The sequence below is a fragment of the Triticum dicoccoides genome, chromosome 7A (genome assembly GCF_002162155.2).
Source record: "Triticum dicoccoides isolate Atlit2015 ecotype Zavitan chromosome 7A, WEW_v2.0, whole genome shotgun sequence".
Taxonomy (NCBI): domain Eukaryota; kingdom Viridiplantae; phylum Streptophyta; class Magnoliopsida; order Poales; family Poaceae; genus Triticum; species Triticum dicoccoides.
In genome coordinates, this window is record NC_041392.1 from 523,567,748 (window position 1) to 523,593,194 (window position 25,447).

The 25,447-nt window shown below is 42.0% G+C and overlaps 2 protein-coding genes and 1 long non-coding RNA gene across 3 annotated transcripts; 1 reads left to right on the plus strand and 2 right to left on the minus strand.

Moving 5' to 3' along the window:
• Positions 1 to 1,160: 1,160 nt before the first annotated feature.
• LOC119330406 (30S ribosomal protein S31, chloroplastic-like) lies at positions 1,161 to 2,435 on the minus strand. The gene is made up of 3 exons (XM_037603514.1): positions 2,194 to 2,435; positions 1,662 to 1,726; positions 1,161 to 1,560 (listed from the first exon to the last, which is right to left on the minus strand). The coding sequence occupies exons 1-3, from the start codon at positions 2,366 to 2,368 to the stop codon at positions 1,420 to 1,422; spliced, it is 381 nt and encodes a 126-aa protein (XP_037459411.1). The 5' UTR covers positions 2,369 to 2,435; the 3' UTR covers positions 1,161 to 1,419.
• Positions 2,436 to 18,322: 15,887 nt separating this feature from the next.
• LOC119334505 lies at positions 18,323 to 23,250 on the minus strand. The gene is made up of 3 exons (XR_005161375.1): positions 22,992 to 23,250; positions 18,946 to 20,281; positions 18,323 to 18,834 (listed from the first exon to the last, which is right to left on the minus strand). It is a non-coding gene; the product is annotated as an uncharacterized LOC119334505 (long non-coding RNA).
• Positions 23,251 to 23,734: 484 nt separating this feature from the next.
• LOC119333801 lies at positions 23,735 to 24,812 on the plus strand. The gene has a single exon (XM_037606565.1). It carries the CDS (start codon positions 23,761 to 23,763, stop codon positions 24,661 to 24,663), a length of 903 nt encoding a protein of 300 aa, XP_037462462.1. The 5' UTR covers positions 23,735 to 23,760; the 3' UTR covers positions 24,664 to 24,812.
• Positions 24,813 to 25,447: the final 635 nt, after the last annotated feature.

Sequence of the window (25,447 nt, forward strand, 5' to 3'; positions counted from 1 at the left end):
ATGACGGACCAAGAATATCACCTTCCTTTATTAGTAGGTATAGAATTAATGAATGAGTAGTTGATACTCTGAATGTTGACCTTGCCTCCATGAAAATCATCAATCAATTTATAGAAATCGAGTGCAACAATATTCGAACATGCCTTAGAACAAGCAGCATTGAGACCATCAGGGCTAGGAGATTTACCATTAGGTAGCTTCATAACTACTTCATTAATTTCCTCTTTAGAGAATGGGGCTTCCAAGTTAAGAAAATTGTCATTGGGATGGATCAGAATGTGAAGATGTAGGGGTTGCGACTGACGGATGTCTGACCCAATCTATCCTTCAAAACTCGGAATAAAATAGGGTAGCCTTAGACTGATGATCATGATGTTCAGAACCAGATTCATCTCTAAGCATGGAAATGTGATTGTTTCTGTATTTGATTGTGGCTTTGGCCTGGAAGAATTTGGTATTGGCTTCCCCAAATTTAATACCTCTCATAGTAATCCTCTGCTTCCAATAAATTATTTGATATTCTAGAATTTTCTCCAAATGAATTTTTGAAATGTTTCTACCATCATTTTCCTCAAATTTATCAGCATGGTTTTAATCCATATATATATATATATTTGTTAACTACAGAGTTACAATGTAGCTTACAGATTGTTCAAGCTGCATCCTACAGTAGGAATGCAGGGGCCTGTACATGCCACCTTGTGCACTCAAGGGAAGGAGATTCGGATTCTTCACTCGTATTTTCTCTTCAACCTATTGCTTTGTGATGAATAAAGAACATGCTGACAACAGAATAGAGGTGAACAACTTTGATCTTGATTCCAGAGCTACACGAAGTTTTGAACAACGATTTAGGATCTTAGTCCACAGTTTTGGACAAGGCATAACTTGTAATTCCTACAAACAGAAGTTGCAACTTGCAAGACAAAGACAGGCAAGTGCTTTGCTACAAAGCATACCAGAGACAAGAGGTACACACCACTTCAGTCATATGCTTGGCAATGCAGGGTAACCACAACATGTGCAAAAGTGCAGACTGAAGGCAACTAGCAACTTAGATATCCATTAGCCAAAAAAAAAACTAACAACTTAGATAAGAACATACAGATATTTAATCATTTTTGTCCCAAAAAGAATCAGCTGAAATAACTACAACTTAATTCAGGAGTCACACGTAATGCAACAGAGAAGGCGAGAAAATACCAGACATATTTTAGACAACATAGGTGCCAGTTTCCCTATATGCATACAGCCCAAGCAATCGAAGGTACATAGGCATCAGTGTTTCGTCGAGAAAGACCAAATAATTACTTCTAAGAAATTGCACTTCGCATAGGATAATGACAAAATAATTACTCCCAGGGAATTGTATTTCACAAAGGACAGGGAAATCGTGAAATAAGGGAAAATTCAGACATCCTAATCCATCCTTTCCATGATGTCATCATCAATCTCAATTGCGATGATCTCCCCGTCTTCAAACTGATCCTTCCTAGGAGGCGCGGGAGGGGCGTAAAGCCGTGCTGGGCCTGTTCCCTTCTTCTTGTTACGGGGTCGTGCCTAACATGACGATGCAGAGAGATAAGAATCACAACAAACACATCAGTTTGAGATTGTGCTAGATATTGTGCTATAAAAAGAGATTGTGCTGGAGGACTCACGTTTCCATATGAGTGGCTGAACCTTTTGCCTCTCTTTGTCTTTCTGTCCCCTCTTCCACAGTAGACTGATCACAGTAGAGACAATTTTGAAGTCACAATTGGTTCAAAGTTCAAACTTTCACCCAATATTGAACATCTGCCATCCTTAATTCTTTTACGAGCAGTTTGTATATTGTTTAGTTAATCCACACATAATCTTCACCAAACTGTATGCTCACCGACACACTACCTACACTACCCATCTCGGGGTTTTGGTGATTCTTGTGAACGTTCCGGCGAAATTTCTTCCCAAACACAAATTGAAATTCCTTCTTTCTACACCAATTTCAGCTCCCTCAGTGTTTCACACACTAATATCCATGGCACTACCAACTAATTTCTTGGATTTCTACTTGGTCAGTCGGTTGTACTCCTTTTTCGCTGGATGATAAATGGGAGAAGAGTTCCCCTAACGAACTGTCCAGCATTTGAACAAACTAACGAACAACACTCACGCCTCCATAAGTAAGAGAGAAAGGACGAGTTAAGTTACCATCAAGAACTGATGTGAGAGGAGCCGAGACGGCGGTGGCGGCGTGGCTGGTGCGGGAGCGGGAGAGCGAAACGGTGGCTGAGAGCCCGAAGGAGGAGGAGGATACGACGCCGTGGTGGTGGGAGGGGAAGGCGGCCGTGGACATGGCCATGCCCTGGAGGGCGAGGAGCGCCATTGGAGGGAGCAGGGAGTGTGTTGGATTGGTGTGGATTTGGGAAGAGTGTGGGAGATGATGGATTGGATGGGATAAGGGGAGATAAACGAAACGGAAGGTCACGGCTGGGCCAAAGACTTAGCTTCTGGGCTTAGAACAGAAGCTACTGGGCCTTTCATAGTGCTTAGCCATTCTTTTCTCATCGAAATCATAAGTAGACCTACCAAGGCCCATTTGATATGTTTTTTTTTGTTATACTCCCTCCGTTCCTAAATATTTGTCTTTCTAGACATTTCAAATGGCTACTACATACGGATGTATGTAGACATATTTTAGAGTGTAGATTCACTCATTTTGCTCCGTATGTAGTCACTTGTTAAAATGCCAAGAAAGACAAGTATTTAGGAACGGAGGAAGTACTTTGTTAATTGCTCAAAATCTGGCCATATTCTTGCTAAACGTTCGATCTGTGGTAATGTTGGTCTCCACTTGTGGCAGACAAATCCACCCGAGGGCACTTGTATCCTAAACACTATTGAATTCTGAGTACACGGGATAAACTACTCAAAGAATTTACTCTAAATCGATCACAAAAATGTTAATTACCCTAAAAATGTTATACTTTGCTAATTTATTTATTACACACTACAAGCTAAATATTTCTAATAAAAATTAAGTACATCAAATATAGTTCACAACTCAAATTTAATTACAGAGGTATATAAAAATATTATCAAAACACTTTAATGGAAATATTACAATTAATTTCACCAGTCTAGGTACATCCATTTGAGCGACAAGTAAATCCGGACGGAGAAAGTAGTTCATATATCTCTAAATTTGCTAATAATACAACATTTTGACATTTTTTCACATGCATAGAATACAATGTTCATGCTATTTGTAAATATGTTCCTGTAGAACACAAAAGGTATACAACTTCCAAAAAAAAAATGTGCATATCTAAAATATTTTTGTATGTATTCATGTATTTGAAAATGAAATTTCTTGATTTTAAAAATCTCAATGCCTTTTAGACAAAATGTTCATGTTATTTTGACAAGAAAACTATGGAAACAACAACTAAAATTATGCAAGTAAAATGAAAATAATAGCCAGAATGCAAATAATAGCAAGAAAAAGGAAAAATCTAAGAAAAAAGGAAACAACAAGTGAAAAATTAAAAGAACAAGTAAAACTGAAAATCTACCGCATAATGGGCCATGTCCATGTCATAGGAGAAACAGTGAAACTCAGAGAAAGAATAAGTGAACTGGGCGCGAAGAGCTAGTTCTTAATATCGCAGCAGAAATAAGATTATAAGTCCTCAAAAAGAAAAAGAAAATGTTAGAAAACACCATGAATGAAAAAGAAAAATAAATAAATACTCCGAAAAAACTATCCAACCTACTCCCACGTTCACAAATATAAGACGTTTTGCATATGTCAATATGGACTACATACATACAGACTGAGACGAGTGAACAAACACATTTCTATGTACATTCAATTCAAAAAATGTTACACAATTTATATTTTATATTTATGAACGGAAAGAGTATTTAGGGCATCCTAGCCCTCCCTGGCATGATTCAGGCCAGTATATGAACACTAATACGGTAGCTGGCCATCAAACCATGCCCATATACATTTCAAAACAAATTTGAACAAAATGGACGAATTCCATGTGAACTGAATGGTTTTATTTAAAACGGACCAAATTCATTACATTTTTAACATATTTTAACCAAACAAAAACGAACGATACTTTTTTAGTCTAATCTAAATGATCGCCGGCGAGTCCGTATCCCATGTTGACATGTCTTGAATCTGCATCGGTATTTCCCTAAAAAGAAAAAGATGATGCAACACAACTACGGTAAGTATTTTCCTCAGTTATGAAACCAAGGTTATTAATTCAGTAGGAGAACCACGCAACACTATGTAAACGGTACCTGCACACAAAAAATAAATACTTGCAACCCAACGCGAAAAAGGGTTGTCGATCCCTCTGCAGTAAAAAGATAGATTAAATTGTATGAGATTGGATAAATAGATCTAGCAAAAACATAAAATAAAATAAGAAAAGAAAAGGTGCAGCAAGATATTTTTGAATTTTTGGAATAATAGATCTAAAAACAATATGATAAAAGATAGACCCGGAGGCGTAGATTTCACTAGTGGCTTCTCTCGAGAAAATAGCATACGGTGGGAAATAAATTATTGTTGGACAATTGATAGAAGAGCAAATAATTATGACGATATCCAAGGCAATGATCATGTATATAGGCATCATGTCGAAGATTAGTAGACCGACTCATGTCTGCATCTACTACTATTACTCCACACATCGACCGCTATCCAGTATGCATCTAGTGTATTAAACTCATGAAGAAACGGAGTAATGCAATAAGAACGATGACATGATGTAGACAAGATCTATTCATGTAGTAATAAACTCCATCTTTTTATCCATAATAGCAATGATACATGCGTGCCTCGTTACCCCTTATGTCACTGGGTGAGGACACCGCAAAATCAAACTGATGACAAAGCACATTTTCCAATTGCAAGAAAAATCGATCTAGTTGGCCTAACTAAACCAAAGATTCGACAAAGAAATACGAGGCTATAACAATCATGCGTATAAGAGATCAAAGAAAACTCAAATGATATTCGTGAATACTCGCACTTCATTGGATCCCAACAAACACACCGCAAAAATTCATTACATCAAACAGATCTCCAAGAATATCGAGGAGAACATTATATTAAGAATCAAAAAGATAGAAGAAGTCATCTAGCTACTGCCTACGGACACGTACGTCTATGGTGAACTACTCACGCATCATCGGAGGAGCACCAATGAGGATGATGAACCCCTCCGTGATCGTGTTCCCCTCCGGCAGAGTGCCGGAAAGGGCCTCTAGACTGGATCTCGTGGTTCTAGAACTTAAGGCGGCTGGAATTGTGTTTCGATCGGTCTCCTAGGGTTTCCAAAATATTTGATTATTTATAGAGCTGAGAGGCAGTGGAGGAGACCTCCATGGGCCCCACCACCTATCAGTGCGCGCTAGGGGCCTCTGGCGCACCCAGGTGGGTGGTGGGACCCATGGGCCTCCCCTCTAGTGCTTTCTTAGCTCCCAAGTTGACTTCTGGTCTAAAAAGAATCTCCAAAAGTTTCCCTGCGTTTGAACTCCATTTGATATGGATATTCTGCAAAATAAAAAACAAGCAAAAAATAACAACTGGCACTAGGCACTATGTCAATATGTTAGTCCCAGAAAATGATATAAAATTGCTATAAAATGAATGTAAAACATCTAAGAATGATATGAAACAATCAAAAATTATAAATATGTTGGAGACGTATCACACGTCATGTCTTCCCCATGTCCGGCAAGCTCAACGGCCATGAGCCCCGGGAAATGCGGCAGTGGGAGGGGAAGAATAGCAGTGGCCTTCCTGTGACCCAGGCCATGGGGAGTCCCATGTGCTAATCTTCCTCGCTGGAGTCCTCCCTGCCGACACGCCGACCTTGTGGTCGTGGCGGCATGGCGCCAACCGCGATGGCGGCACGGACACCGCGTAGCTAGCGCCATTCGTGGTCACGTGCGTCTCCTCTTTCGGCCACCTTCGTGTCAATTTTCATGAACAAGGCATCTCGTTCCTCTCGCGGGACGCGCCGCCGCCGTTGCTCACAGCGGATCTCGCGGGCATTGCACATGGACTTGTACATCGCCCACTGCTCATCTAGGAAGCCCGGATCCTCCGCGACCATTGCCGCAATGGTATCGTTGTTTGCGTGCTCGCGGGCGATTTTCCCTTCCATAAGTCGATGCTCGTCGAGGAGTTGGAGGTTGTAGCTTTGGTCATGTTGCGCCTGCCGAAACACCGACAGCGCTGAAAGATCGTGGATGTCGCCTAGAGGGGGGTGAATAGGCGCTTTAAAATAATTACGGTTTAGGCTTGAACAAATGTGAAATAAACCTAGCGGTTAATTTGTCAAACACAAAACCTACAACAACTAGGCTCACCTATGTGCACCAACAACTTATACTAAGCAAGATAAACAACTATGTGATAGCAAGATATATGACAAGAAACAATATGGCTATCACAAAGTAAAGTGCATAAGTAAAGGGCTCTGGTAAGAGATAACCGAGGCATGCGGAGACGACGATGTATCCCGAAGTTCACACCCTTGCAGATGCTAATCTCTGTTTGGAGCGGTGTGGAGGCACAATGCTCCCCAAGAAGCCACTAGGGCCACCGTAATCTCCTCACGCCCTCGTACAATGCAAGATGTCGTGATTCCACTAAGGGACCCTTGAGGGCGGTCACCGAACCCGTACAAATGACAGCCCTTGGGGGCGGTCACCGAACCCGTACACTTTGGCAACCCTTGAGGCGGTCACCGGTACCCGTCAAATTGCTCGGGGCGATCTCCACAACCTAATTGAAGACCCCGACGCTTGCCCGGAGCTTTGCACCACAATGATTGAGCTCCGAACACCAACAACCGTCTAGGGCGCCCAAGCACCCAAGAGGAACAAGCTCAAGGGTACCAAGCACCCAAGAGTAATAAGCTTCTCAACCGATGCACCAAATGCAATGGCAAGGGCACACAAAGTGCCCAAGTCCTTCTCTCTCAAATCACACCGAAGCAACTAATGTTAGGGAGGAAAATAAGAGGAAGAACAAGAAAGAGAGCACCAAGAACTTCAAGATCTAGATCCAAGGGGTTCCCCTCACATAGAGGAGAAAGTGATTGGTGGAAATATGGATCTAGATCTCCTCTCTCTTTTCCCTCAAAAACTAGCAAGAATTCATGGAGGGATTGAGAGTTAGCAAGCTCGAAGAAGGACAACAATGGAGGAAGAACACGAGCTCAAAGGATAAGGTTCAATGGGGAAGAAGACCCTCTTTTATAGGTGGGGGAAAATCCAACCGTTATGCTCACAGCCCGCACAGAGCGGTACTACCGCTAGGGCGGTAGTACCCCTTTGAAAAACAATAGCGAGGAGGCAAAAGGTCAATAGAACCGCCGGAGCGGTACTACCGCTCGTCCTCACGGTACTACCGCTAGGGATCACGGTACTACCGCAAAGGGTAGCAGTACTACTGCTAGCGAGCGGTACTAAAAAAATACATCTGGGCCTACCACCGCAGGACTTGGGACGAGTTTTTGGTCCGAAGCGGTACTATTGCTGTAGGAGCCGCGGTAGTACCGCTCTGGAGCGGTAGTAAAAAATTACATCGCTCTAATTCGCGGTAGTACCGCCGCAGCCTTTTCAGAACACTAAAACTGCCACAACTTTTGCAAACGGACTCCGAATTCGACGAAACCAAGTTTGTTGGAAATCTAGCGACAAGGGCTAACACAATTTTGATAGAAATACCAATAAGAAGCAAATGAGAAAAGGCCCAAAAGAAAATGGTGAGAACCCTTCCTCGGATAAGACTGGTAAAACCTCCAACACCGAAAACATCATAGAAGACGCATGCAAACTCCGTTTTCGATGAACCCAAGCTTGTCATCAAGATGACCATAAGCTCTAAGACTCACCAAGAGAACCAAATAAGAACCAAGAAACATGATGCAAGGATGCAATGGTTTGAGCTCTTGATGAACGATACGATCAAGCTACTCACTTGAGAGCCCCCCTTGATAGTACGGCTATCGATCCTATAACCCGGTCTCCCAACTACCACCATGAGACCGGTAAAATAGAAAACCTATCAAGGGCAAACCTTTGCCTTGCACATGATCCACTTGAGCTATAGATGATGACGATCTTGTCCTCCTCAAGATGGACCACCTTTCTTGATTGCGTTGGGTCGATGGAGACTAGATGATTGCTCCCTCATACTCCACTATGGGTGAGCCACTCTTCAGCACATCTTCACAAGTCCATTGACACCACAATGGATGGCAAGCTTCAAGCACTTGATCTCTTCGTGATTCTCCACTTGAACTTGCACACGGCAATCTTGATGACGATCACCACTTGATGTCATCCTTCTCATGGGTTGTATGATATCATCCTTTTGACACAAGCCCATGGACACGTACCTAACCCCATATAGACTCTCACATAGACCATGGGTTAGTACACAAAGTGCAATGGACAATGCTTACCATACCATGGGATCACTTGATCCCTCTCGGTACATCTTCTACTCTTTGTGAGTTGATCAATTTGATTCACTCTTGACTTAGTCTTGATCAACCTTCAATCTTTTCAACTCTCTTCATTTGGATGATGTCTTGAAGGTAAACATGAATGATCACACAATCTTCTTCTTCAAGACATGCTTGCAATAAGCTCAACACTCACATGACCAATCTTTGGATAATTCCTTAATAGCACCTTGGTTAACCCATAAACTCCTTGAAACCAACACATGGACTTTAAGAAATGCCTGTGGAAAAATCCTTCAAATATAACTCAATGCAACCATTAGTCCATAGAGAATGTCATCAATTACCAAAACCACACATGGGGACACCGCATGTCCTTTCAATCTCCCCCATTTTGGTAATTGATGACAATCACTTTCAAGAGAGTTTATATAAGGAATTATGCATCACCATGCAATGCAACAACCAATAATGCATGCGTAGGAGATGCGTATGCTTAGGAACAAACCAAAGCCAGAAGAGACAACTCTTTAAACTTCTCCACAAAACTCTCTGAAACTTCTCCCCCATTGGCATCGATTGCCAAAATGGGCTAAAAGCTTAGAAGGCCTATAAAATATGTTCCTCCATAAATTGTGTATTTCTCAACAAGAGAGTGGAATGCAATACACATATCCAACGGTAAATACTTGGAGGAAGACAAACTATATTGAGGTCCAAAGATTGCAAAAGAAAGATATGCCACAAAAACATAATCAAAGAGAGAAACAAACAATCAAGCAATCAAAAGATACCAACTGAAGCAAGCTATCAAAAGATACCAATTGAACCAACTAGGCCAATGATCCTACGAGCCACATGAAAAAAGGATATTATGATAAGAGCGGATCAGTATTCTAAAAAAACTAGAGAAGCTCCCCATGATTTGTGCACATTAAGAATTTTTGTATTTGGATACAAAGTGCACAAAATAGGATCATAGCTCTCCCAAAATCAATAGAAACTTACAACAAGTGCAAGAGAGCATATAGGAAACTAAGCCTAGTACTTGCAACAAACACATGCTTGAGCAACAAGTAAGAGAGGCAACTTAAGAGTGGGCTCAACCAAAAAGATGTGTGTGAGTCAAGGCAATGCACTTGAGAATACTAATGTACAGAAGAGCATTAAGCATCAATAAAGTCTTCAAAGAATGAGGCACACGGTGCAAGGCCTATCATTCCCACACACAACTAGCAAATGGGTTCACAAGCTTACTAATAAGCATATAGATAACCTATGCTTGTGACAACCCACGGTGAATATAAAAGATGAAAGGCGCATTAAGACGAGGGATGCCAATTAAGATGGCAAAAACCTCGTAAAGATAAGCATGAGGAAAATAATCTTCATCACACAAGAGCGCATCAAGATGCAACGATAGAAGACACACACTCAAGGCAAAAGCTTTCACGGAGCCACCAAAGAAATAACATAAGAAAGACAAGGTGGACGTGAAAGAAAGGATATCATCTAGATATGCAACTTCTCTCAAGTGTATAAGATTCTAGGTAGACGAAATCATGATGATATATATATCTACAAAGAAGGATGTACACCCGAAATAGTTACAACACGAAGGAACAAGATATCCAAAAGGAAGTCATACATATACCAATAAGATATTTGCTTGAGAGCATAGCACATGGCTAGATATGGTCTTATTGTATATAAATGAATTCCAACCACACGAACATCAAAGACATCACAACTAGCAACAAGACATCATTGTTGGGATGCTTTGAGAAAGAAAACAAGTATCACAAGAAAGAATGGATAACACGCCATGATACAACCTACACAAGGTTGATGCAAGAAATGTGTGCATGAAGTATATGAAGATACTTGTTACTGAGATAACATTGGAAGGATGTAGTATATACCAATTGAAGGTACAAAGTAGTTCATTGATCATCCTAGCTTGACTCCAATAAGCACATGGTGACAACACCTTCCTTGTGAGTGAGCCGAGCATCCAATGCATCTCCACTTGTTCCTAGAATAACAACACAAACAAAATGGTACCCAAACTCATTGGGACCAAAAAGTTAGAGAACCAACAACACATAGGACAAACTCCACATAAATATGTGCATATAGATATGAAAATGAATTTCATGCACATCTCATCCAATTTGAGACTTGATGGAGTTCCCCCTATATATTGGGTCAAAGAAAGAAAACATGCCAAAGAAACTACAAGAAGTAAATATGCATGCTCAAGACTTTCAAGAACCGAGACCAAAAGACAAAGAAATACCAAGAGAAGAAAAGATACCAAATGAATAAATCATCACTTGAAGGATATTCATAAAAGATACATTAAGTAATGAGATATCCATTGATACACTAAAAAAGAAAGATGTCAAACTCCCAAAAGAGAGAATGGTTCCAAACAAACCAAGCCCTCTACAAAGTTTCATGATGGCACAAAGCACCAAAAAAACGGCTTGCCTTTCACAAACACACACTTGATAAGGATCACAAGATGAGTGTTTTATAGAGAATAGGATAGCTCCCCCAAGACTAGTGCATTATATAGAATTTGCATTTGAATACAAGATGCACGAGGTGGGATCACCACTTTCACTATATCTAAAAAACGCTAGACAAGGTCAAAAAATTAACAAGATCCACAAATGGTATGGAATACAATGGGAGTTGACACAATCCTAGGCAAGAGATAAAGCAAATAAAAGCAAAGGCCAATGTAAAAGATGATCAATAATTTCTACCACACATAAGTGAGTACCAATTGTCAAAAGACAAGAAGTATTTGGAAATAATTCCCGGTGGTAGATAACAAGGATATCCGGAATCATCTTCACACCAAACAAAAAGCAAATTGCAATTTGTAGAGCTAACATGCCACTTAGGAACAAGATAATTTACAATATCAATTCTAGGTGACTATATCTCAAATGTACGCATTTTCTAGGCTACTAATATACACATAGCATATTACTCCCCCATAATGTGATACCAATTAAAAATAAACAAGAGGCAAAATAACGATCCAACACGAGATAATTAATGGATAATATAGAATTTGAATTTCTCATGAGAAGACATACCACATAGCGACTAGATAATCTTAAAATATCAATACTAGATGGTATTACTCATGTACACACATATATAGGATTGTAAGGTGCACAAAGCACATCACTCCCCTATAATGGGATATTCCATTAATCTCTCACAAGAGCCAACTAAGAGAAGAACAAGATGCAAAAGGCTCAATGCATGACACACACGTACATGATGTGCAAACCAACACGCACATACTTGATTGCTCAAGATAATCAAGTTGGAAGCACAACATATACAAACACATGCAAGGAACAAAACCAAACATGCAAAGGGGTAAGTAACTATCAATGTAAACACTTAGCATGAGTTACCGCATGAAGAAACATTGGATATAAGATAGAAACTTGATAATTCGAATAACTTGGCTTGAGACAATTAGAATGATGAAGTCCCTCTTAATTCTTCATAAAGTAGCCAAGTATCCAATGCCCTCCAACAACACCTATTGATCAAGTTTGAACTTGTTGGTCCCCAACCAAGTTGGGTCCTAAGAGGTTAGTCACAATAGGCTTGGCTACCCAAATGGTTCTCTTCTTGACACCACTTTGAGTACCAACAACTTTGGCAAACACATTGCCAACCTTATCCTTCCCAAGAGAATAGATATCATCAATAATAATTGGGTTGGATAAGTTACCACTAGTGCATGAAGAGGCGAGGTGACCTTTCTCACGACATAAGTAGCAACGTCTAATCTTCACTTTCTTCTCACTTGATTTCTCAACTTGAGAAGCATTAGCTTGAGGATTCTTGAGAAGAGGACTTTCTTCAACTTGTGGTTGAGCATGAGATCGAACTTGTGGCCGCTTTCCTTGTTGCTTGTCACTAATGGCCTTCTTCTTCAATGGGCAAGATCTAACATGATGCCCTTCTACTTTGCACTTGAAGCAAACAATTTTGGCCGAGTTCTTGACTTGTTCTTGGCCCTTCTTTTTGTTCATCTTGGACTTCTTCTTCTTATTGGAGTTGAATCCAAGTCCATCTTTGTCATTGGGAGATTTTTGCACACTCAAGATATTGTTGAGTGTGAATTTCCCTTCATGACTCTTTTCCAAGTCTTTCTTCAAAGAAGTGACTTGGGCCTTGAGCTCTTTGATTTCCTCTACATGGTTAGTCTCAACACAAGTACTAAAGGAAGTATACGCTTCATTGTTAGAGCAACAAGGCAAGGAAAACAACATCACAAAATGTACCAACATTGTGAGTAGATGAATTACAAGGACCAGTACATGGCAACATAACATTTTGACTAGAAGTAGTGCTAGTATCCACATGAGGCTCACTAGATGTTACCTTAGCAATCTTGGCCTCATGAGCTATCTTTAGCACATTATGGGATACTAAAAGATCATCATGAGAGCTTGAGAGCTTTTCATGACTTTCTTCCAATTTTCCATAATTGCTAGATAGCAACTCAAGTTGAGCCCGTAGCTCAACATTCTCCTTCAAAATGGATGCTTCACAAGTAATAGAGTTAGTAGCACAAGCATCATCATTAACAACAAGAGGAGAAGACAACTTGAAAAGCTCTTTTAAATAAGAAGCTTCAAGTTGAGCATGAGACTCGGTGAGTTTGATGAGCTCACCCTTAATGAACCTTGAGCCATTTTCGAGGTGCTCAAAATCCTTAAGGAGTCTAGCATGAGCAACTTCAAGCTTAGCATTTTTAGTTTCAAAATCATTAACCACCACAAGAGCTTTATCACGAGATTCCCTCACTCTAGATAATTCTAGAGCGAAAGTCTCCTCAAGAGATTCCTTGATGGTTTGTTCAAATTCAAGAGCTTGAGAGAGGTCCGCAATCTCATTAGAGTGATCACGCTCATGACCTTCCATTTTATCAATAGTGACCTCATGCTCCTCAAGACGAGATTCCAACTCATCAATATATTTCTTGCCCTCAGTAGCAATAGACATGATTTCCATGAAGTTGGAACGAGCAATTTTATTCTTAAGAAGAGCTTTAAAAATCATTTCCCCCTTAATTTTTAAGGAGGCAACATCATCATTCTCTTCATCATAATCAACATCAACATCACTCTTGCCATCATCAATATCATCACAAGATATATTGGGATTCAAAGTGAGAGATACCTTTGAAGTCTTGGCCATAAGGCAAAATGCAATAGATGATGATTTAGGATCCCTTGAAGCACCATCCAATACCACATCTTGTTCCATGAAGTGTTGGGTTTCCTCTACATTGTTAGCACAACAACTCGAGGAAATACATGCATTTTCATCATGGCAACAAGATATAGCAAGCATATCATCATGAGATTTAGTTAAGCAATTTCTAAATGATATGCAAGGACTATCAACACAAGCATGTGAAATATTTGGAGTGCTCGAAATGCTAAAGTCCAAAGATGAAGCATTGTAATAATAAAGTGATGAAGGATTATCAACAATGAGCCCACTATCATCATTGCAATGAACACCACTACTCACCATGTCATTACCTTGTGGCAAACCACACGTAGAAGAAGTTGAGAACACAACACGGCCGGAGGTGGAGGGAGAACAATCACCCCCACAAAACTTGGACACTCCATATTTATCTTGAAGCTTTGTCCACAACTCATGAGCATCCCGGAACGGCATGAGTTGAAATATAACTACATTGCTCAAAGCATCGAAAAGTACATTAGAAGCTTGAGCATTGAGATAAGAGTTTTTCTCGTCCTCTAAAGATAATCTTAGGGGATCCTTTGAAGGAGAAAAACCCATATATACAATTCGCTCTAAATTTGGGTCCATGACCCTAAAGAGATTAAGTATGCGAATTATCCAAACATCAAAATTTATGCCATCGAAACTAAGAGTGTCAGAGAATCCTAATCCCCTAGTCGACATCTTTACTCTCTAGGTGGTTAAGCCTAACAAAGAGAGACGAGGCTCTGATACCAATTGAAAGATTGTGGATGTCGCCTAGGGGGGTGAATAGGCGCTTTAAAATAATTACGGTTTAGGCTTGAACAAATGTGGAATAAACCTAGCGATTAATTTGTCGAACACAAAACCTACAACAACTAGGCTCACCTATGTGCACCAACAACTTATACTAAGCAAGATAAACAACTATGTGATAGCAAGACATATGACAAGAAAGAATATGGCTATCACAAAGTAAAGTGCATAAGTAAAGGGCTCGGGTAAGAGATAACCGAGGCACGCGGAGACGACGATGTATCCCAAAGTTCACACCCTTGCGGATGCTAATCTCCGTTTGGAGCGGTGTGGAGGCACAATGCTCCCCAAGAAGCCACTAGGGCCACCGTAATCTCCTCACGCCCTCGCACAATGCAAGATGTCGTGATTCCACTAAGGGACCCTTGAGGGCGATCACCGAACCCGTACAAATGGCAACCATTGGGGGCGGTCACCGAACCCGTACACTTTGGCAACCCTTGGGCGGTCATCGGTACCCGTCAAATTGCTTGGGGCGATCTCCACAACCTAATTGAAGACCCCGACGCTTGCCCGGAGCTTTGCACCACAATGATTGAGCTCCGAACACCAATAATCGTCTAGGGCGCCCAAGCACCCAAGAGGAACAAGCTCAAGGGTACCAAGCACCCAAGAGTAATAAGCTTCTCAACTTGTAACTTCCACGTATCACGTGGAGAACTCAAACCGATGCACCAAATGCAATGAAAAGGGCACACGGAGTGCCCAAGCCCTTCTCTCTCAAATCACACCGAAGCAACTAATGTTAGGAAGGAAAATGAGAGGAAGAACAAGAAAGAGAGCACCAAGAACTCCAAGATCTAGATCCAAGGGGTTCCCCTCACATAAAGGAGAAAGTGATTGGTGAAAATGTGGATCTAGATCTCCTCTCTCTTTTCCCTCAAAAACTAGCAAGAATCCATGAAGAGATTGAGAGTTAGCTAGCTTGAAGAAGGTCAACAATGGGGAAAGAACACGAGCTCAAAGGATAAGGTTCAATGGGAAAGAAGATCCCCTTTTATAGGTGGGGGAAAATCCAACCGTTATGCTCACAGCCCGCACAGAGCGGTACTACCGCTCCAAGGAGCGGTACTACCGCTAGGGCGATAGTACCCCTTTAAAAAACAACAGCGAGGAGGCAAAAGGTTAATAGAACCGCCGGAGCGGTACTACCGCTCGTCCTCACAGTACTACCGCTAGGGATCACGGTACTACCGCAAATGGTAGCAGTACTACTGCTAGCGAGCGGTACTACTGCTAGCGAGCGGTACTAAAAAAATACATCTGGGCCTACCACCGCAGGATTTGGGATGAGTTTTTGGTCCGGAGCGGTACTACCGCTGTAGGAGCCGCGGTAGTAAAAAATTACATCGCTCCAATTCGCGGTAGTATCGCCGCAGCCTTTTCAGAACACCAAAACTGCCACAACTTTTGCAAACAGACTTCGAATTCGACGAAACCAAGTTTGTTGGAAAGCTAGCGACAAGGGCTAACACAATCTTGATAGAAATACCAATAAGAAGCAAATGAGAAAAGGCCCAAAAGAAAATGGTGAGAACCCTTTCTCGGATAAGACCGGTAAAACCTCCAACACCGAAAACATCATAGAAGACGCATGCAAACTCCGTTTTTGATGAACCCAAGCTTGTCATCAAGATGACCATAAGCTCTAAGACTCACAAAGAGAACCAAATAAGAACTAAGAAACATGATGCAAGGATGCAATGGTTTGAGCTCTCGACGAACGATATGATCAAGCTACTCACTTGAGAGCCCCCCTTGATAGTACGGCTATCGATCCTATAACCCGGTCTCCCAACTACCACCATGAGACCGGCAAAATAGAAAACCTATCAAGGACAAACCTTTGCCTTGCACATGATCCACTTGAGCTATAGATGATGACGATCTTGTCCTCCTCAAGATGGACCACCTTTCTTGATTGCGTTGGGTCGATGGAGACTAGATGATTGCTCCCTCATACTCCACTATGGGTGAGCCACTCTTCAGCACATCTTCACAAGTCCATTGACACCACAATGGATGGCAAGCTTCAAGCACTTGATCTCTTCGTGATTCTCCACTTGAACTTGCACACGGCAATCTTGATGACGATCACCACTTGATGTCATCCTTCTTATGGGTTGTATGATATCATCCTTTTGACACAAGCCCATGGACACGTACCTAACCCCATATAGACTCTCACATAGACCATGGGTTAGTACACAAAGTGCAATGGACAATGCTTACCATACCATGGGATCACTTGATCCCTCTCGGTACATCTTCTACTCTTTGTGAGTTGATCAATTTGATTCACTCTTGACTTAGTCTTGATCAACCTTGAATCTTTCCAACTCTTTTCGTTTGGATGATGTCTTGAAGGCAAACATGAATGATCACACAATCTTCTTCTTCAAGACATGCCTGCAATAAGCTCAACACTCACATGACCAATCTTTGAATAATTCCTTAATAACACCTTGGTCAACCCATAAACTCCTTGAAACCAACACATGGGCTTCAAGAAATGCCTGTGGAAAAATCCTTCAAATATAACTCAATGCAACCATTAGTCCATAGAGAATGTCATCAATTACCAAAACCACACATGGGGCACCGCATGTTCTTTCAAGCGCCTGCAGCTTTTCCGCCATTTTATGGCAACGAAGTGCACATGCACTAGTTCCAAGGTGATGTCGGCATGGACCGACGAGGATGGTGGCGTCGCCTCGTCCGTCTTCTCATCTGCGTCACTTCCCTCCAGCGGGGTCGTCGACATGTCAACCTCTATGCCGACAAACTTGCCTCTGCTTTGTCGAGACCGTCTCCCGCATCTTTAGGACGGTCATGGTGAATATGGTGCGGTGCTAGTCTGAGGAGACGCCATTTAAATAGTGAGTGACGGCGAGGCCAAGCGATGGGCTGTGTCAATACGGGCATGGGAGTCGGTTTCTCGTCTGCCGCGCCTATTTAATGTCGGCAACCGGACGGACGGGAGCGGGATTGAATGCGGTACAGAGCCATCTAGTCCCGTTTGTTCACGTGTCTCCCGCATTGAAAACAAGCACTGAGACCAGGTGGCGCTCTCGGTCGGCGCACCATGTTAATGTCGGCTCCAGTGAGAAGTCGCATCCGTTTTGAGCCGGCATCAATGCAGCGCCGGCTGGCATGACTGTGCACGGACGCGTGCGTGAGAGAGGTTTTGGCTGGGTCCAGGGTGTCGGACGTGCGCGGGTAGTCCAAACGCTCTCAAATCCCCATGGTTTGTCTTCGGTTTTTGAAAAACAGATGCCCGACAAGTCTTTGGATCGATGATGTATTCTGTTGAAGACAAATTGTGTCTCAATGGATAAGGGCGGTTCGGGGTCAGCGTTGAAGATGCTCTTATCTTTTTTTTTGTGGCAACAGAACTTGTATTACTCAATTACAATGTCCTTACAATCACGTTGAGCTAGTTCCAAAACCTCTACTGGACCAGACCCTAGCCAAGAAGATGCTCTTATCAAACAAAAAGTTATTGTAATTTAATCAGCTACGGAACATAATCGTTGATCAGTTCCGCCGACCTAGAAGCTAGAGCAGCACGCACGTTTCGTACACGAACTAGCTCACGACGATGCAACTCGAAAGAACGCAAGCAGAGCAGAATGCATACGTGTCAAGTCTTCAACCTCGTAATAATAATAAAATTAGGGAGTGACTAATCATCAGACGTCTGTTTTTCAATTTGCTGCAGGCTGTTTTTTATTCCAATGGAGGGTTGACACACGTCTTGCAGTGACTACTCAGTCTAAAATGTTAGTAACAAAAAAACATCTGTTTTCTCGCTGGGTTCAGGTCGAAAACTATGCGCCAGCCTCTTTGGCCCTTCTGATGGTTTGCGCATCATCCTTCCTTTCCCCTAATCGGGCCGCCTGGCCAACCCGTTAACACACAAAAACGCTGGGGTAGCCCTCGATCTTATCCAGATTGGGGCGACTTGGAGCCGTAGCTTACTGCCCTGGCTCTAACTAAACCCCAGCTGCATACTTTCCCACACTAAAATATTCCCCATACTACAATTTTCCCATGTTGTGAATAAAAACTGAATTCAGAGAAATATCCTGCTGCTGTGTACATATTTTACCTAGAAAAAATGTACTGTCTAAGACTACAAAACAAAAACTGAAAAAAAAGAACTTGACCATACATTTGCCGTAAGGAAGAATTAGATACCTCAAAAATAAGACTGAAGAAGAAACATCTTGTCGTTCCCCTATAGGAAAATGTAGAAAAAAAGTCAAAAATTAGGATGAAGAAACAACTCTGAAGACTGATGCTACTTGTGCTGAAGACTGATGAAAACGCATATAAAACCTGACAGTACCTTTAATAAAAAACAATGATGGGAACAAAGATCTTGCCAGAATAGCATACGACAACAATGATATTCGAAAAGTTGTTTCTTAAACTCCGCCCTCGTAAAACAACCACTCCTTGGCTGCTACAGCCGCTGGAAGCGACACAGGTGTCAGTAGGCTTATTAGCGTAGACCCACAAAAAATGATCTTCCTCCGAGAGTTGTATCTTTGAGCGTCAAAAGCATGTATCTGTTGTGATGGGATTCGACACCACTGACGCCCCATTTGGTCCATTTCCAGCGTGTATCTGATCTGTAAAAAATGAAGTGAAGCAATAAATATGAAGGCCAAATTAGTAAGATGACAAAATGCAGATAAACTGAAAATTGTATGAACAAACTTGCTAACCTACCTGGGATTTCTTGACAAACTAAGCAACTAGGATGGACGGCTTTATTCGAGAAGATCGAACAAGGACTGCAGTAGCTGAAGGTCTGAATACTCATAAATAAGAAAACAATCTAGATAAGCAGAACAAATTTTTCGTGGTTGTAGGCTGTGGTGGACTTAGGTCTGAAACAATGAATACTAAATTAAGACTGAACAGTGAATACTAACTAACCTACCTATGTGGTAACACACAAAACTGAACAAAATGACACCTAACACTGAAACTAATAACATAACTAAAAATGACACTAACCCCTGAGAGTACTTAAAATGACACTAGTGTGGGAGAACTTGTTGAGTAAGTGTGGGACAACTTTGGCTCGGAGATGTGAAATATAACATACAGGTACAAAAATAAAGGTAAGAAAATGATCAGGACTCATTGGAAAATGACAGAGTGAGTAAGCACTAGGGACTCAGACTGATTGACTAAAAACTGATAGACTAAAAAAGGAAATGAATGCAACAAGTAATGACTAAATGAGAAAAAGAAATCGAAGAAAAAGCTAAAGTTTATATAATTCTATCAGCTAAAAGGACTAAGTTTGTATCTGAAGTAGGAAAAAACTGAATTCATACACAAACCAAAGAAGAAATGAAATGTTTAACTGAACAGGACAACTATCATGTTATCATAAAACATACATGGAGGTGTTGGTAATATCCACATCATAGCCTTGTAAAAATGAGTGATGAATGAAAAATGAAACATAACAAGAACTAGATTGTAGTGATAATTGAATAGCTGACCATGACAGTGAACTAGACTATAGTGATAAAGAAAAATTTGAAACAGAACTATAGTGATAAATTGAACATATTCAAAACTAAGTTACCACTCAGCTTTCAAAATCCTTAGACAACCAAACCCCAAAATTTAGACGCGATGAGCGACGGTCAGCGCAGTCGGACCTGCAGATTGGGTACGCCATCCCCGTTACATATGTAGCAGAGAAAAAAACTATTTGTTAGCAAAAAGATGACTGAAAAACTAAGAACAGAGACTCACCAGATAACTAATTTAAACTACAGGAATTATAAACACATATCAAGTCTAACAAATTTAAAATGAATGCTGAAAATACAGGAATAACATCATAAACTGAAAATAATAAGCTGAATGGAAACTAACTAGTTAGAATAATAAATGACTTAACTTAAAACTGATAGACTAGAACAAACACTGACCAAATAACTGAAGAGAACTAAAATGAGACACTTAAGATACTAAACAAACACCGACCAAATAACTAATCACTTAATATATAGTTGAAGATAACTAAAACTGATACTTTAGAGTACTGATGACTAAAAACTAAAAATAATCTAGTAAAAAAACCAGTGCAAAAAACTGAAAACCGAAAACTAAAAACATAGGACTTACAGGAACATAAGGTTCAAAACAGAAATAATCATCTACTAAAAGACAAGACTCATGAGAGATAGGAGTGAAGAAAGATGCAAATGATAACTAAATATGATAAAAATGAGGACTGATACTATTACCAAAACTAACATAAGACTGAGAAGGCAAGCTTACAAACTGAGGAACAAAAACACCAATGGTTGGAACAAAATTATAGAAAGGTACTGAAAACGGAAGACTAGACTACAAAAACACTGAAAACAAAGATTCTAATGACACAGAAAACTGAAGAACTAGAGATAGAGAGAAAAGATGGCTGAATAAACAAGACAAAAAAGGTGGTTGAATAGTAAGGTGACTCAAGAAACACTGAAAAGTGAAGGATTGAAGACAGAGAAAAGAAATCTGAATAAATAAACAATTACTAAAGACTGAAGAAAGATGACTGAAAATATATATGAAATAGTTACTGATGACAGGATGAAGAAGAGATGTAATGGGCAAGGTATGCAAACAGAGGAATGAAGCAATTCCAACAGGACAATAGGGACCCTGACCACTATATGGCGCAGAGTGGAGGTGACAGTTTGACTGTCGAGCTATTGAATCCTACTATAGCCTGACAATTTGTCTAACCTCCCTGATTGGATAAGTGATTTTCAGGCATTGTAGTTAAAAAATATGAAGTGAAGTTTGCAGCAGTTGAAATTCATTTTAAACGATAGCCATTGCCAGAAGAACTAAACAAAAAAGTAGGCCCTTTCGCCTTTGAGACACATCGATCTTTCACAACTGGCGCGCAACCTAGCCGACCCGTCTCCTGGTAGATGTTGATTTCTTCGCGTGTGTTCAAAGAAACTAATTTAGGGGTGCTCTGGTTTTTTTACTGTTAGGCTGACCCCTGAAAAAATTGACTTCGAACACACCTTAATTGGAGGCACTGCAATGAAAGAAAAATCGTTGTCTACTGAAAAATGAACACCCATGAACCTGCACTACAGCAAAAAAGAAACCTACACCGAAAAGCAACCAGTGTTCATGCAGGAAAAAGGCCTAAACCTACAAAAAGCATACTGAAAAATTATAATAGCCAATACATAACAGGTAACGGGAAAAATTCAGATTTGTCTGTTTTAGCGTGAATAAATCACGCCATAAAATAACCGTGAGCTTGCTCACGAAAATCGAGCGTGAGAAGCAAAACCATCTCCATAATGAAGGAAATATTTAAGCTGAATAATGTACAGAACATGGTAAAAAAACTGAATAATCTAGTACCAAAAGCTAGCTCTCATTCACTAAACTGAAAAATGATAAGTACAGAAAATATAGATTGTGCATGTAACATGTTTTCATCATGGAAGATGCTACCGAAGAAAATAGGATTCAGAACATTTCTTCGTCCATGCTTACATCAACAGAAAGCAGACGAAAATGCCGCCTGAACCATTACTGAACATTGCATAGACCCTCCCACAAAAAAATAAAATCACCAGCAAATGCCTAAAAAACTCAAATACCTACTTCCACACATGCAACACCTGTGCAGTTTTTAAAAGATGCAGAGGAGCCGAACCGCAGATCTACATCCAACACTTCGTAGTCAACTTAGGGCATCTTCAATGGTTGTAAGATAGTTGTTGGTAGATTTTGCCACATATGATTTTTGATGATGTGTCATACAATAAATGAGGGAAGAGAGAAATATTGTATGTACATGAACCAACACCCTTTGCGCAAGCTCTAATGTAGAATGAGAGAGCACCTTATTTGTTATTTCACATCCTATTGGGCAAACTACATACAACCCATTGGAGTTGTTGTATATTAAGTGTTGGTTGATGACATGGAATATTTTATCAATAAACTAACATACAAACTGTTGAAGATGCCCTTAGTGGAATGTTTTGTTTAGTGGTGAAATTGACACTCAATACTTCTTTGAACCGGAGATCTAGATCTAGAGAAACAACGAGCCGGACTTGGCGATGAAATTTGGGGATTGACTGACACACACGCATAGGTGGCTGCAAAATATTTAGGATCGTTTCTCATGAACCACTCAAAATCGCAAATGTGAACTAAGCTATCGCAAAACGTTCCTACCCAAAAACCAGCTAATTGAACAACCCCTGCGACATGGCTCTATGCCCGGCGACCACGACGATGAACTGAATCAAACACAGAAAGAGGCAGATCAGATAGAACAAACAAAAAATTGGACAAACCTAGGACAACAGGGAGACGGAAGTATACCTTGCGCCCCACCGACGCCGGCAAATACTACCTCCCCCAGCATGGGTGCTTGTTGGCGGCGAGCATGACGGGGAGCTCCGCTGAGTTCCTCTCCAGCCCGTGGCCATCTCTGTGACGCACGCCTCCAGCAATCAAGCCCCACGCTCCATCTCCGCTTGGCCGACCAACCGCTAATCACCGGTGAGGAGGCCCCTTCCCTCCGCCGTCTCCGCCCGCCTCGGCCAACCCCTTCCAATCCCCTCCCCGGCTAGGACAAAGGCCGCCGCCCTTCGCCCCACCGACTGAATAGAAAATTCAAAAAACACTTATGCGAGACTGAGGGAGGAAAACCAGTGAACCCGAAAGCCCAACAACAACAAAAAAATCCACGACACATCGACCCGGTTCACGCGAGACTGAGGGCGTACGACGCGCGGAGATTCGCGTGGATCGGACGGACAGAAAAACGACCTGAGACGAATTTAAAAACAGATGACTGAAAAATAGTAAAACTGTAAAATTATTGTAGCTAGTCCACTAGTGTACTCCTATCTTGATTGATGATTTCTTAACGCCTGTGTACATCGCCTGCGTTTCAGCTGGAAACACATGACCTTTCTTCTTTATGTTTGACCAGTATACTGCTCCTGTTGTCCTTTCTTGACTTTGTCAGCATTTAGGCCTAACCTGTATAAAACCCCTCACAACGTCAACGTGCATGCTTCTACCCGAATACCCAAGTACCCAATCACAAACAACAGACGTACACGTATCACCATAAGCTGCAAATATGTCAGCTCTAGCTCTAGTACTAGTACTGCTCTGCTCGGCCACGATCATGGCGGCGCCGGCGGCGGCGGACGTGGAGTCCCACAGCTTCCCCGTCCTCAACGCCACCACGACCGAGAGCCTCTGGGTGGCAACGAACATGTCCGTCGTCACGCCGGCAGCGCTCCTCTTCAGGCCAGAGCAGCTGTTTCCGGAGGTCAACGTGTCCGAGGGGTTTCTGCTGCTCCCCAAGATGGTCGACGTCTGGCGCGCCGGCGCGGGCGGGTTGCCGACACGGGAGGCGTCCTTCAACACGAGCTTCACGGTGGAAAGCGCCGCCCCTCCCGTCTCCTTCGTCCTCCTCCTCGACAGGTTCCCGACGCTCAACAACCCCCTGGGCCTCCGTGGCGCTAACGGCTCGGCCGCCGGTGCCGCGCCGAACGCCACGGACGGCCTCGCCGCGGTCGAGGTCGGCACGGTGAGGTCGTACGCGCCAGAGTCTCCGAGCGTCGGCCTCAACGTCACCGTCACGCCCAACGGCACCGCGGCGCCTGGCCGCCGCGCCGTGTGGGTCGAGTACAACGCCGTCGAGCACGTAGTGCGCGTGTACGTCGCCGCCGGTGGGGAACCGAGGCCAGCCAGAGCGCTCCTCGACGCGCGGCTCTCCCTCGCTGGCCAAGGCACCACGCAAACCGCGTTGGTCGGCTTCTTGGCCGCCAGAGTCCGCGACATCTTCGTCGGTGTTCGTGATTGGGACCTCGCGGTGGACAGGCTCGACACCGACGGCAAGAAGAAGGGGACGCCGTGGTGGGTGATACTGATCGCGGTGATCGGGTCCGTGGCCGCCGCCGCCGCCATCGTCTCCCTGGTAGTGTGCTCCTTTGTATCGAGGCGACGGGCGCGCGATGTGGATCCCAAGCAATAGTCTACACAGGCTTGGGATGTGCGTGTAGACGTCTGTGCAAGCTACTCTGTTTTTATGTTATACTAGTCCAATACCCGTACGTTGCCACGGACAATAAAAATATATAATCAATTCGTTGTTTACATTTTGCAGTGCAACATATAATCAGTTCGTTGTTTACATTTTGCAGTGCATGCACGTGCAGTTCAAATCATGCCATGTTATTTTCGGTTGCAAATCTTCATCTTTCTTTCACATCTCATCTCAGCTCATCACTTGGCTCCGCTTCACTTCACGTCTCTCCGCTATAGCAAGCAATTATTCATCACATCCTATATATCTCCATCCCGCTGTGCATGTTCACATTTCTCTCTGATGTGTCCCTTCTTCGTCCAACCTTATTTGCTTCGTTTCTCAAACTACAAGTGCCTTTTGGCACCATAGATGTCACTTGGCAACAATTAGCAACGCCCTAACGCATCAATATAATGAAAACAAATACAATTCGATGAGATGAGCATTATACGATAACAAGATTGACACTATGACATTTAACGGCAATGAGCCGCTACACCACACCCGTAGGCAGCATTTAAATCTTACAATTGTGCTCCACTACCCTCGTCATCTCACATTTTATTCATCGGACAGAATTGTACATCTCGAGAGGAATCTATTTTTGGTTAAACTGGAAGGATGAACCTATGTGCAGTATCACAAGCATAATATACCAATAAGAAACACACAAATGTTTTGTTGCCAATCAAGACAAGGAAAAGGAGACCATAAATTTGCTGAGCATTTT

What these genes read in the sequence shown, in the direction of transcription:
- LOC119330406 (XM_037603514.1), bottom strand. Translation starts at nt 2,368, where the DNA reads ATGGCGCTCCTCGCCCTCCAGGGCATGGCCATGTCCACGGCCGCCTTC. An exon ending in TCTCACATCAGTTCTTGATG is followed by an intron (nt 1,727 to 2,193) that starts GTAACTTAACTC and finishes TACTGTGATCAG; the next exon opens with TCTACTGTGGAAGAGGGGAC. An exon ending in TCAGCCACTCATATGGAAAC is followed by an intron (nt 1,561 to 1,661) that starts GTGAGTCCTCCA and finishes TCGTCATGTTAG; the next exon opens with GCACGACCCCGTAACAAGAA.
- LOC119333801 (XM_037606565.1), top strand. Translation starts at nt 23,761, where the DNA reads ATGTCAGCTCTAGCTCTAGTACTAGTACTGCTCTGCTCGGCCACGATC.